This window comes from Erithacus rubecula (assembly GCF_903797595.1).
Source record: "Erithacus rubecula genome assembly, chromosome: 29".
Lineage (NCBI taxonomy): Eukaryota > Metazoa > Chordata > Aves > Passeriformes > Muscicapidae > Erithacus > Erithacus rubecula.
The window spans coordinates 2,333,838-2,346,272 of record NC_136681.1 but is presented as its reverse complement, the minus strand read 5'-3'; the positions used below and the strand labels follow the sequence as shown (position 1 = coordinate 2,346,272).

Sequence of the window (12,435 nt, the reverse complement as noted above, 5' to 3'; positions counted from 1 at the left end):
TTAAATTTTAAGGATTTTCACCTTATAAACTCCTCTTAAATAAGCACATGTAATGCTGGTAGGAGCAGGAAATAATGTGTAAAACTGCAGTCTGGAATAGCAACTGGAACCCTGAATCCATGGCTTTTATTACACACACAATTTTGCTAACATCTGCCCCTAATTCATGTTTATATTGTCCATTTCAAACAGTTTTTCTTCTTCCTGGTAGTGACATTCATGAGCTGAAGCCCCAGAAACATTTCATGCATGCTTTGGATGACAATTAAATGAAAAAAAAAAAAAAAAAAAAAATCCTTTCCAGGGGAAAAGCTGGAAGCAAAGGCTATTAATAGAAACTTCAGGAAGGGGTTGTTTGCAAGCCTAGGCCTTGCAAAACAAAAAAAACAAAAAACAAAAAACAAAAAAAACCAAAAATGCACATGCCACAATGGCAGGAAGCTATAAAACCCATTAACCCCCACCCATCCCAAAAAGCAGAGTTTGGTTTTCAAGGCAAGGCAGAGAGCTGGATCCAATAATAATTGAAACAATAATTCCTCTGGAGTTAAGCAAAGGGGTCAAAACCATAAAGGCAATGCTCTTCAGCTGCTTTTTTTATTAATTTATTTTTTATTTGAGAGAGATACCAAGTCCCTTCCATAATTCTATGAATTGTGTAAAAAAAGCAATAGGAATGATCTGAACTTGGAAATTACTTGTGTGTGTGTGTGGGATTGTGCTGGGGTCTGATTTTAATTCAAATATTGAGTTAATATACGATAAGAATGTGTTAATAGGTGATGCTAGTGCTCTATAAAGTAGATTATTTGTAATGTATAAAGCAGTTTTTCTCCTATTTTTTTTTAAGAAGTTCCTTTGCTTGTTTGCCCCCAGCCCTGGGCTGCTGCATTTTGGGTTCTGCAGCTCCAAAGGTTCAAAAATAATCTACAGAAAGATTTCTGCTCGTGGCTGAGAGAGCAGAGCAACCCTGAGCTTGGCTTTGCCCTGTGCCTTGCTGAGAGTGTGTTAAATAAAGAGAAATATCAGGATTAGACCTGAATTTCACTGAGATTCAGGGAGCCCACAAGGCCCACAAAGCTGTTTAATTCCTCCTTTGAAGATTTCAGCACTGATGAAGTGATTCTTAAATTATCTTTCCCTTTTATTTTTTTTCCCCCCCTCTCTGTTTTGTTTCTGTTTTTGGAACAAGCTTTGAGTTTAAAAATGAGCTGGCAACTTCCTTCTCAGCCCTCAAGATCTCAAGCTGAAGTCATCTGCACTGCAAAAAAAAAAAAAAACCAACAAAAATTAAAATAAAATTCCACAACAGGATGAGAACATCTGGGCTGGGGAGCAGATGAGGGAATAAAGGGGTGACAGTGACCTGAGTGTGCCCTGGGGTCACATTGCTGCTGCTGGAGGTGGTGGAAGCAGAGCTGTGGGATCTCTGGGCTCAGGACAGTGCTGCTTTTCCCCTGGGAAAGCTGGAAATGTTCTTTACTGGCTCTGTGCTTGGCCCCAGGGGGAACATTGGGATGGAGCTTCTGGCAGCTGCTTCTGCTGCTCTGGAGATGGAAGAAAAAAAAAGGTTTTTGTGCTGCTCTGAGCTCTTGAGCTGTGCCTGGGGGGTGGAAAAACTTCTGGGAGCTGCATGTGGGTAATTCCTGAACACCTCAACAGGCAGAGGCAGTTTCAGAGCTTTCAAGAGCAGATGAAGAGTCAGATCTTTTTCCTGGATCTGGGCTGGATTTTATTTATTTGTTGTCCCAAACCCCATGGAGGGGTGTGAGCTGTATCTTGTTTGGCCCCTTCCAGTGCACAGAGAATCAAGGAGCTGCTTGTGTCTGAATTTCCTGCAGAGGATTTGGGATTGTCACCAATCTGCAAGCTGCTCTTCATCCTGTCACCTGGGCTGTGTTTTGGGGTGCTCTGCTGGGATATTCCCAAATCCCTTCAGAGCAGGGCTGTTGTCACCTTGCATTCCCAGGCTGCTTTCCTTGCATGTGTCAAGAAAATGAATCCACAAACACCAGAGGTTTGTGTCCAAAAATGAAACAGAAGAGTTCTTTTTGCTTTATTCCAACAGAGGCAGAGGTCAGGGGGCATTGCCCTGGGGTCTCTCAGATTTTTGGTTCCTCCCACTGTTTCTTTCATCTCTCAGTATCCAGTTTTATTTATTTGCAGACCCACAGTATTTTGTAAAACTGCCAGGAAAATGAATCCACACACAGCAGAGGTTTGTGTCTAAGAAAGAGACAGAGGAGCCCTGGAACTTTATTCCAATAAAGGAGAGGCCAGGGGGTGTTTCCAGATTTTTGGAGGACTCAGCCTCCTTTTTATCCCAATTTCCCTCTCTCTTTCCCCATGGGCTGAGGTGCTTGAGAGGCACAGACTGCCCAAACACCTGAGATTCCCCTCTCATCTACAACCCTCCCTTTTCATTTTGAATTCTTACAGAATTCATAGTTTTCCCCCATTGCTTCTTTCATCTTCCAATACCCAATTTCATTTATCAACAAACCCACAGTTTGTTTGTAAAGGCAAATACATTTTTCCATTTATCAATCAGTGGAATCCATCCCATTTTTTTTTTAACCTCTCAGTGCTATCACAAGCCATCCCTCACCTTGGGGCTGGCACAACTCTGGGGTCACCTTTAGTCTCAATTGGAGATGGATTTATTCCTGGGATGTGTTAGAGATTAAATAGGCTTTTTTTTTTTTTTTTTTTTTTTTTTTTTTTTGTGTGTTTTAATGTAGAATCAAGCCAGGCCCTCTCCTCCTCCCCAGCACTGCCTGCCCAATTTGTGACCCCCAAAATCCCCCAGGCTTTTCCTGCTCTCTCAGTTCCATCCTGGAGATGCTGACTTGCTTCTTTTCTTCCACTGTGTCTTTTGAAGATCTCAGAGGCTCCATGTGCTCAAATAAAAGCCAGGAGCAGTGAACCTTCAGCTCCCTTGTGTCACCCTTTGAGGCTGTCCTGCAGCTGCAGCTGCCTGGGAGTGCATTTGCTGCTGGATTTGGTGTGAGGATCAAAGTGAGCAGGTACCAGAGAGATCAGAGAAATCTCTCCAGCCACAATTTGCTGATCCTGCTTCCTCCTGCTCTGAAGGATTTGGATGTTGTTGTACCAACAACTCCTTTTCCTTCAGCTGCTGCTCCATCATCGACTTCCCCCAAAACCACTGAGAAAATTCAAACTTGGAAATATTTTAAGGGAAAAGAAGATGCCTTGATTTTCCAGCAGCCTCTTCACAGCTGTGCTGACTCTTCTGAGCACCCAGAAAAGTTACCAGTGCTTTGCTTGTCATTCCCAGTTGACCATGTGGTTCCTGAGCCTGGCACCAGTTTGCTGACAGCGTTTGACCAGTGGAGAGAGTGGGCAGACAGCAAATCCTGCTGTGACTATTCCCTGCATGTGGACATCACTGAGTGGCACAAGGGGGTGCAGGAGGAGATGGAAGCTCTGGTGAAAGATCATGGTAAGCTCAGGGAAGCTTTCCTTCTCCTTGTTTTCAGGATATTCTGTTGTTTGGGGCTGTCTCCTGTTTGGTTTTTTTGGGCCCATTCTGGCTCTCTGAGGTTTGGGCACTTTGGGGATGATTTTCTAGAGGTGAATCTCCTGCTTTTCCCCTGCAGAGCAGCTCCTGTGTCCAGTGAAGGGTTCATCAATTCCCTTGGTGGCACTTTCAGCCACTGAAATGCTGTAAATGAGGGAAATGGGAGCCCCAGGGGGACAAATCCAGCTCTGCTAAAAGTGAAGAGCTCAGTAAATGACCTCATAAATTTCCCCCCTCTTTAATTCCTTGGTGTTTCATCCTCAAGCTGGAGTAATTTTCCACCTTGTTTGTAACTTCAAAACTTTTTATGCCCTAATGGGAGCTTCCCACACATGCTGGGGGAGAATTTTTACAGTTTAGGACAGTTTGGGCACATCACAGACACACATTTCCCACTGTTCTCCCTGCAGGGGGAGGGGGATCAGCCAGGCAGGCTCAGTCTGCTTTTTATGAGATGCAATTTTGCTTTTATTTTGTTACTCAATCTCCTGCAGTGCTGCATCCATGGAATTATTGCTGGGGGTTGATTTAGGGGGTTTATTCCATGGAATTCCTGATTTAGGGGGTTTATTCCATGGAATTCCTGATTTAGGGGTTTATTCCATGGAATTATTGCTGGGGGTTGATTCAGGGGGTTTATTCCATGGAATTGCTGATTTAGGGGGTTTATTCCATGGAATTATTGCTGGGGGCTGATTTAGGGATTTTACCCATGGAATTATTGCTGGGGGTTGATTCAGGGGGTTTTATTCCATGGAATTGCTGACTTAGGGGATTTATTCCATGGAATTATTGCTGGGGGTTGATTTAGGGGTTTATTCCATGAAATTATTGCTGGGGGCTGATTTAGGGGGTTTATTCCATGGAATTGCTGATTTAGGGGGTTTATTCTATGGAATTATTGCTGGGGGTTGATTTAGGGGGTTTATTCCATGGAATTATTGCTGGGGGCTGATTTAGGGGGTTTATTCTATGGAATTATTACTGGGGGTTGATTCAGGGGGTTTATTCCATGGAATTGCTGATTTAGGGGGTTTATTCCATGGAATTGCTCATTCAGGGGGTTTATTCCATGGAATTGCTGATTTAGGGGGTTTATTCCATGGAATTGCTGATTTAGGGGTTTATTCCATGGAATTATTACTGGGGGCTGATTCAGGGGGTTTATTCCATGGAATTATTGCTGGGGGCTGATTTAGGGATTGCACCCATGGAATTATTGCTGGGGGTTGATTTAGGGGTTTATTCCATGGAATTATTACTGGGGGCTGATTCAGGGGGTTTATTCCATGGAATTATTGCTGGGGGCTGATTTAGGGATTGCACCCATGGAATTATTGCTGGGGGCTGATTTAAGGGTTTATTCCATGGAATTGCTCATTCAGGGGGTTTATTCCATGGAATTGCTGGTTCAGGGGTTGCACCCATGCCTTTACCTGCAGTGTGCTCTCTTCCCCCCAGGTGTAAATTCCTTTTTGGTGTACATGGCATTCAAAGATCGCTTCCAGCTCAGTGATTCTCAGGTAGGAAGGAAAGTTTTGTGCTCCATTTGTCACAAACAAGGGTTTAAATCCAATATCCTGGGATCTGACACTCTCTCCTGCTTCCAATCTTTATGAGCAGCAGCACCCACAGCTCTGGTTTGAAGATTAGATTTTTAATTAAAAAATAAAACCCAACCAACAGCAAGCCCTGAAAGGTTTGGTTGAGGGCAGCAATGGTAAAAACTCATTTTAAGAGGTTGGAAATTTTATTCCAGCTCCTTTGGGGGTAGAAGCAGTGGCAGTTCTATGAATTTCTGCTTTATGCCTTTGCACAGGGCAGGACAGTGAGATCTCTGGGCTAATTATAATTCTTGTGATTAGAAGCTAAAACTGATGCTGGTCCAGAGGTGGTTCTTGAATACTTAGAGGGGAGTTGATTTCCCTCCTGTTTGCTGTTCTGCTGGCACATTTCACTCTTCAGTTGGTGTTTCTGAGGGTGAGGAGGAGAGGGGTTTGGTGTGTGAATTATCTCTGAGAGTTCTGGAACATTCTGAGGGAGCATTGATGGGGGAATCACTGTTCCTACCTCCAGAGTTTGGATTTCCATGGAGAAATCTGGATTTCCATGGAGACTCAGATATAAGGGATGTTTTTCATGCCAGGTACCAGTAGATGAGACATCAGACAGGTGCAACTCTCCAAGTCCTATAAATTCATCCAGCTGTGGGCCTTGAGTTGTTGCTCTTTCTTTTTGCTTTATTCCAAACCTGCCACTGGAAAATCCTTTTTTTTGCCACCCCAAACCACATCTCCCACTCCTCAATACTTTTTTCTCTTCTCCCTTCTGCCCAGTTCTGTTTTCTCCTGGGGTCTGGCACACTTTTACCAGGTGCTGTGATGTATTTTTTTTTTGTGTCCCCAGATTTATGAGGTGCTGAGTGTGATCAGGGACATCGGAGCCACAGCCCAAGTGCACGCTGAGAACGGTGACATCATTGCTGAGGTATGAGCTCTTTGTTCTCTGCCTTGAAATGCTGGGAGGGCTTGAAATTCTTCCTGGGGGAGCCACCCAAGCTTTGGAGAGCAGGGCATGGCTGCATGGAGGGTGTGAGAAGGGCTCTTCAGCAGATTTGATGCCTTTTGACACTGATAAAACAAGATGTTGTGGCAGTTTTCAGTTTGGGGTGGGTGTTGGGCTTCTCTGTCTCTCCCCAAAAATGAAAAGCTGGGTGTGGCTGTCACTGTGTGCAGAATGTTCTGCAGGGAATAAGAAGAGGGAGAGTGGGATGTGGTTGCAGTGAGGTGCTGATATTTGGGGTCTGTTTATCCATCAAACAGCAGCAAGGGAAAAAATGTTAATAATGTAGCCAATTTAATCTTATCTCCAGCTTATTTTGTGTCTCAAGCACTCAGAGGATTTCTATGTTCTCTGCCTGGGTAAAAGCCCATCCCAGTCCTTGAGCCCAGTTGCAGGATGATTTTTTTCCATGTGTTATCATTTTGCCACATCCTAGAGATGATTTGATAGACACAAATGAGTGCTGAAAGTCCAGGGGCTGTGAAACAAATGCAAATAAAAGATTTCCTTGACCTCCTGTGAACAAATCAGCAAAGTTTTGTTTTACTCTGGTTATTCTCAGCAAGGGGAGTCAGGCAGGGCCCTTGTGCAAAGCCCCCAGGTGGTTTTTTAACCAGCACAGATGCTCAGGGTTCTCCCTCCTGCCCCTTCCCAATATCTGTGTGTGCTGCAAGGAAAATTCCCTGGTGCTTTCAATCTCATCCCTGCTCTTTTTTTTCTCCTTAGGAGCAGCAGAGGATCCTGGAGCTGGGGATCACAGGCCCTGAAGGACACGTGCTGAGCAGACCTGAAGAGGTGAGAACTCCCCTTTGCCTTTCCCCCTCCCCCATTTACAGCATAAATACTTCATGTTGGGATGAATGTGGCTGCAAACAGGAATTTCTGCATTTGGGGTTGTGTTGGTGGGATTCCAGATCAGTGTCTTGGGTTTCTCTCTTGGTCATTATTTTATCAGACTTTCAGTGAATTAGCAGAATTTTTAAATACATGGCTAAATGCTGACATTGTTTTAGGTACTTCCACAGCTTCCATTACTGTGATATCATTATCATATTATCATTGCTGTGATATTTGATATTTGGATGACATTTTACCAGTGGGGTGGGGGTTTTTACAGCAGTGGTTTGCTGAAGGCACAGAAAATATGTTCCAGAGAGTTCAGGCCTTAGCCCAGCACTTTAATATAGTTACCCTTCTTATTTCCCCTTGGATTTCTCCAGGGATGACCCCAATCCCTCTAAGCCTTTGAAATAAATCCCAGGAGTATGAAAGAGCCTTGAAACTTTGCCTTTGAGGTTGGTTCCCATTGCATTCTTCACTCACAGCTCTTCCCTGTCTCTAAGGCAGACACCTCACTTGGCACTCCAGGTTTGGGGGGTTCATCTGTTCTGTACAAGCTGCTCTTTCTGTTCCTCCAAATCCCAGGGCTTTGCTGCCTGCCAGATGTGGCAGCTGAGGCTGTGAGATCATCCACATGTGCCCCTCATGCTCAGTCTCCATTTCCTGCCCTTGCTTCAGACAGGCAACATCCACAGGAACATAAATCATTCTGTTGGCCAGAAAAAAAAACCAAAATAAAAAAAGCTCCACTTGGACAGTGAGTGAATCCTCACAGAATCTGTGTGTGGCTCCTGGAGCTGGGATCTTTTGCTTCCTGAAATTGTGAGCAAACACTTCTCACTGAGCTTTTCCAATTTGTGGTTTTTTTTTTTTTTTTCAACAAATTTTTTGGCCTGCATCAGGAGAGTGTGAACAGCTGCTGGTGTGACACTTGAGGGAGTTTCAGTTTGGGTTGTTTTCAAAGGAAAGCTGCTCTTACCTTAAAGGATCTGAAGATCAAACCAGCCAAGTTGTGTCTGGCTGTTGAAGAGCTCATCCTTGATGGGGCTGTGTGGTTCCAGGCATGGGTGGGTTGTTAATCTGTGCTCTGGGGCAGTGTGGGGAGGAAAAGGCAGCCTGAGGACAAGTGGGGCTCAGAGGAGCCTCTCCCTCTGCCACAAGGGACAGACTGAACTCAGCTGTGCCTTTGGAAGTGTTTAGTCCAACATTCTCCTGCTTGAAAGTCATAGGAAGCAGAGCAGGAAGTGATGGCAGCCCTGATTCCTGCCCTGCCATCCCTCCCTCCCTGTCTGCAGTTGGCACTGGCTGTGCTTTTAACCCACCCCCTCCCCATGGGCTGCCCCAGCAGGTCCCAGTTCCTGTCCCTTCAGCACCCAGTGTGTCCCTCTGGGTGCTGGTGACACTGGAATTGGCTTTTCCTGCAGTCCCTGGAGAGCTCCTTAATCCACAGCAAACCAGCAGGAGTTGCTGAGCAAGTCTAAAACATTTATTAACTCAAAACTCCTACTCATTTCAGGGAGAATTACATCAGAGTGAAGCACTCAGGGGTTGGCCACGTGCACTTGTGTCTTGGGGAGTGCACACATCTGGATTCCCAGGCTGGCAGGGCTGGAGTTGGGCTCAAGTTTCCCTGCTGACTCAGGGGTTTAGCTGTGCTCACCTGTCACCTGGGCTGAGCCAAGGTGACTGTTCAGCACTTTATTCCAGCCAGAAAACAGGGCCTGAGTTCAGACAGCACCATCCCAAGTCAGCCTCACCCATCACTTTCTGGAAAACTCTCCCCCTCCCAGCTCAGTTCATTCTGTGATGACTTTTAAGAATGCTCCATCATTTTTTTGTTTTTATTTCAGCCACAAAAACGCTGGAAGCACAAGCTGTCCAAGTGCTCCAGGAAATGTCTGTCTTCTTTTTTTTTTTTTTTGTTTTGTTTTGTTTTGTTTTGTTTTTTTCCAAGAGAACTGCTGTGCTAGGGCTTCTGATGCATCCTGGTAATTGCAAACATTCCCCTTTGGACTACTTGTTGGGTTATTGTTATGTGCCTGTCACCATAGCATCTGGGCACAAGGCAGGAATTCAGCAGCCTTGTTCAGAAAAGATTCTCCTGCTGCTCCACAGTTGCTCAGATGCCTTCTGCCCCAAACTCTGGGGGTTGTGTTGTTTTATCCCTGCTCTGCCTGCAGGGAGCTGAGGCACAGAGTGGGGATGTGGTTGCTGGTGCTGCACTGAGCTGCTCTGGTGGGAGTTTGCCAAGGGAGGCCATGGCCTGGCAGCTCTGGGCTCCCCTTATGTCCCACAAGGGACAACTGGGCTTTTCTTGGCTCTTCCTTCACCCTCCTGAGTGCTGCTGGCTGTGACATCCTGGACAATCCTCTCCCTCACAGCCTTTCCCTGCCTGGGGCAGCTGGGCCAGCAAATCCCCCCTTTGAGCATCCCTGGCTGGGGCTGTGACCCTTTGTGCCCCAGAGACCCCCCTGCTGACCCTGCAGGGGCTGGTGTGCTGTGAAAACCCTTGCCTGCTGTTTCCCTGAGTGTTCTGGCTGCAGACAGGGCAAGGGGTGGCTTCTGTCATGAGCAGAGCTGTTCAGGACACTGGGACATCAGCCTGGCCACTGTTCCCTGAGCTGCTGGTGCTTCTCCTCCATGCCCAGTGCAGAGAGCAGCAGTCACAGAATCCCAGCTTGGCTGGGGTTGGAAGGGACCTCAACCCCCCCTAGTCCCATCCTGCCATGAGCAGGGACACCTTCCACTGTGCCAGGATGCTCCAAGCCCCATCCAACTGGCCCTGGAACATTTTGGGGGTCAGACACAACCAGTGGGCAGTGTATCCTGATGGTTTGTGGCACTTGGGCTGTGATCAGTGACTGCAGAGCAGATTTTCACTTTTTTTTCCAATTGCTGAGTGTGTGCCAGCCCCAGCACAGTCCATGGGGGGGTTCTGGGAGCCTCTTGCACTGGCAGATCTGGTGGGGGGGTTGCTCTGGGTTTGTTTCCTCTGCTGTTGTGGCAGCAGGCACTGTGAGATCACCAGAGTTCAGTCTGTGTCTGCATCCTTTCATTAGGATGTGTGAGCCATAAAATCACAGTGATGCCATCATCCTCAGGCTGCAGTTACAGCCTGACCCTTGGTTTGGCTGAGGTGAATTCCCTGCACACATGCAAGGGGAAGCAGCTGATTTATGGGGTGCTTCACACTCTGTCAGATCCCAAGCCAGAGATTGTAGTGGAGGGTACAATTTGGGAAGCTTGTTTGCAAACGTGGCTTACCAGAGTCTGTGGTGCAGCATCTCCCTTCTGCGTGGGCTGAAGCAGGAGCAGCTCTGTTGAGTCAACATTTAGCTGCTTTTTTTTGTCCAGATTAAAGAAGGGGCTTAATCATTCTGACCCTGAGCACCTGGAGTGTTGTTGTAGTTCAGGCAGAGAGGCTCTGGGAGAAGAGGTGCTAATGAGAGGGGACTGCAGCTTGATGTCATGTAATTGCTGTGATAACTGTGTGCCTGCTGAGCCCAGAGCTGGGAAATGCCCCAGCACTCCCTGTTTCTGGGAGAGCAGGCTCTGTGAGCCCTGGGCTGCTCCTGGCTGCCCCTGACCTGCCTCTGTTGCCAGGTGGAGGCAGAGGCTGTGAACCGTGCCATCACCATTGCCAACCAGACCAACTGCCCCCTGTACATCACCAAGGTGATGAGCAAAAGTGCTGCTGATGTCATTGCTCAAGCCAGGAAAAAGGGTAAGTTGTTTCCTCCTTACTCCTGCCAACAAGCTTCATCCCTACACTAAAGGTTTCTTTTTTTAAAAAAGGTCCCAAGCAGCTCTTTGTGCCTCATCTCCCACAGACAAGGGTTCAGTGGTTGTGTCAGAGCCTGGAGCTGCTCAGTCCTGAGCTTGTCTGTTCACACTCATCCTCCTCCACCATCCATGTGCCTTCCTGGTGTCACAGAGTCATTCTGTGCTCTCTCCATCAATCCCTGGACACTGCAGCTGGCTCCTCCTCCCAGCTGCTGTCCCTTGGTGCTTTCTGCTGAGGTTCCTGGCACAGTTCTTGACTCACAAGCCCTGTTGTATTTAGCTGGAGTTGCCAGAGGCCCACCAGCTCCAGCTGCCTGCTGTGGAGTAGCTGCTCTCCATGGGGTGTAAGTCAGCCTGACATCCATGCAGGGGCTGGAATCAGCAGCTTGGGTTGGATTTGGGAATTGTGGCAGCCTCTGATAACTCTGCTGTGTTTGCTGCTGCCTGTGTCTCTCCTCTCTGAGGCTTGTGAGGGAGCTGAGCTGCTCTGAGGGATGCAGGAGCTTCCCCCAAGCCCTGCCCCTGCTGCCTGACCCTCCAGGGAGTCAGGATTGCCCACAGAGTGGCTGCTGTCTGCTGCTTTATCCTGTGACTAAACCTTTCACTTCTATTTAAAACTGCTCATTGGGTGAGTAACCAGGAGGGATCATTTCCCCCTTCTTTCCTCAGAAGGCTTGGATTTAATTTTCTGCAGCCTAAATAAGCCTGTATGGGTTTACAAATGACATCACTTTCCATCTGGGTGTTTGATGCAAGAAGAGCTGATTTCCAGCAAACAGATTGGTGTTGGTGCATCAGCTCAGGAGTATTTTGGTCTCATGATTCCTGATGAAGGAGTTGGTGAGGAGGACTGATTTTCAAGGCTGTTTGTGGAAGCAGCTCAAGCTGTTTGGAATAAATGTTTCTCTCCCAGCTCCAGCAGAAGGAAGATGCATTGACCTGTCACTGTGGCTAGAAAAGAACTTGTGTACTTGCAGCTGTATCCTGAGAGGCAGGGAAGCCTCTCTTCCCTTTTCCAGATAAAATATTGAAGGCATGTGCCCCACAAAGGTGGAGCATCAACAGAAACACCTTCTTGCTACACCCAGTGTCCTGAGACCACCAGCTGCAGCTTGGGATGAGGGACCACACACTTGGATCACAGAAAGCCATAAAACACAGCTTGGCTTGGATGGATGTTACCCTGCCTGGGAAAGGTGCAGGATGGTCCCAGATGAATGATCCACAGGGCTCTCTGAGCCAGCCAGAACATGCAGTTTTCATTCAAAATGCTCCTTCTCCTCCTTATAAGGAGAATTTGGGGTATGGATGGTGCCCCATCCTCTGTTCCTGTATTCAAATAACTCAAGGAGGGCCACACACACTGGTCTTGCCTCCCAAACAACAGAGGAAGCAGAACTGAAGACTATCCAAGGCAAAAGCAAGCCAGGATTGATTTGCTGAATGGAAAAGAACAGACTGTTTAAATGGTTATTTAAAGGCAGATGTTCCCTTTGCCTTCTGCATGGAGGAGATTCCCTGCAGACTCTGTCACTGCAGATCTGGGAGCTGAAAACATCACTCCCTGCAGAGCAATGCCCCAATGAGCTGGACCACAGGAGCCTCTGCCCTTGGTTGGATTTCAGAGCCTTATTTATGGCCAGTGATGTCAGGGAGCCATTTCCTCTGCTGCTGGAAACTCTGGCAAAGGCTGTTTCTGCAGCTCCTGT

At 47.1% G+C, this 12,435-nt stretch overlaps 1 protein-coding gene across 2 annotated transcripts in view; it reads left to right on the top strand.

Moving 5' to 3' along the window:
• The window catches only part of DPYSL2 (dihydropyrimidinase like 2), a 52,649-nt gene that overhangs the window by 26,933 nt on the left and 13,281 nt on the right, over positions 1–12,435 (top strand). For both annotated transcript variants that reach the window (XM_079328739.1, XM_079328738.1), the window contains exons 4-8: positions 3,299–3,463; positions 5,003–5,064; positions 5,948–6,028; positions 6,830–6,898; positions 10,547–10,667. In XM_079328739.1, coding sequence (XP_079184865.1) covers positions 3,299–3,463; positions 5,003–5,064; positions 5,948–6,028; positions 6,830–6,898; positions 10,547–10,667 — 498 coding nt within the window. The remainder of the gene's footprint in view (positions 1–3,298; positions 3,464–5,002; positions 5,065–5,947; positions 6,029–6,829; positions 6,899–10,546; positions 10,668–12,435) is intronic.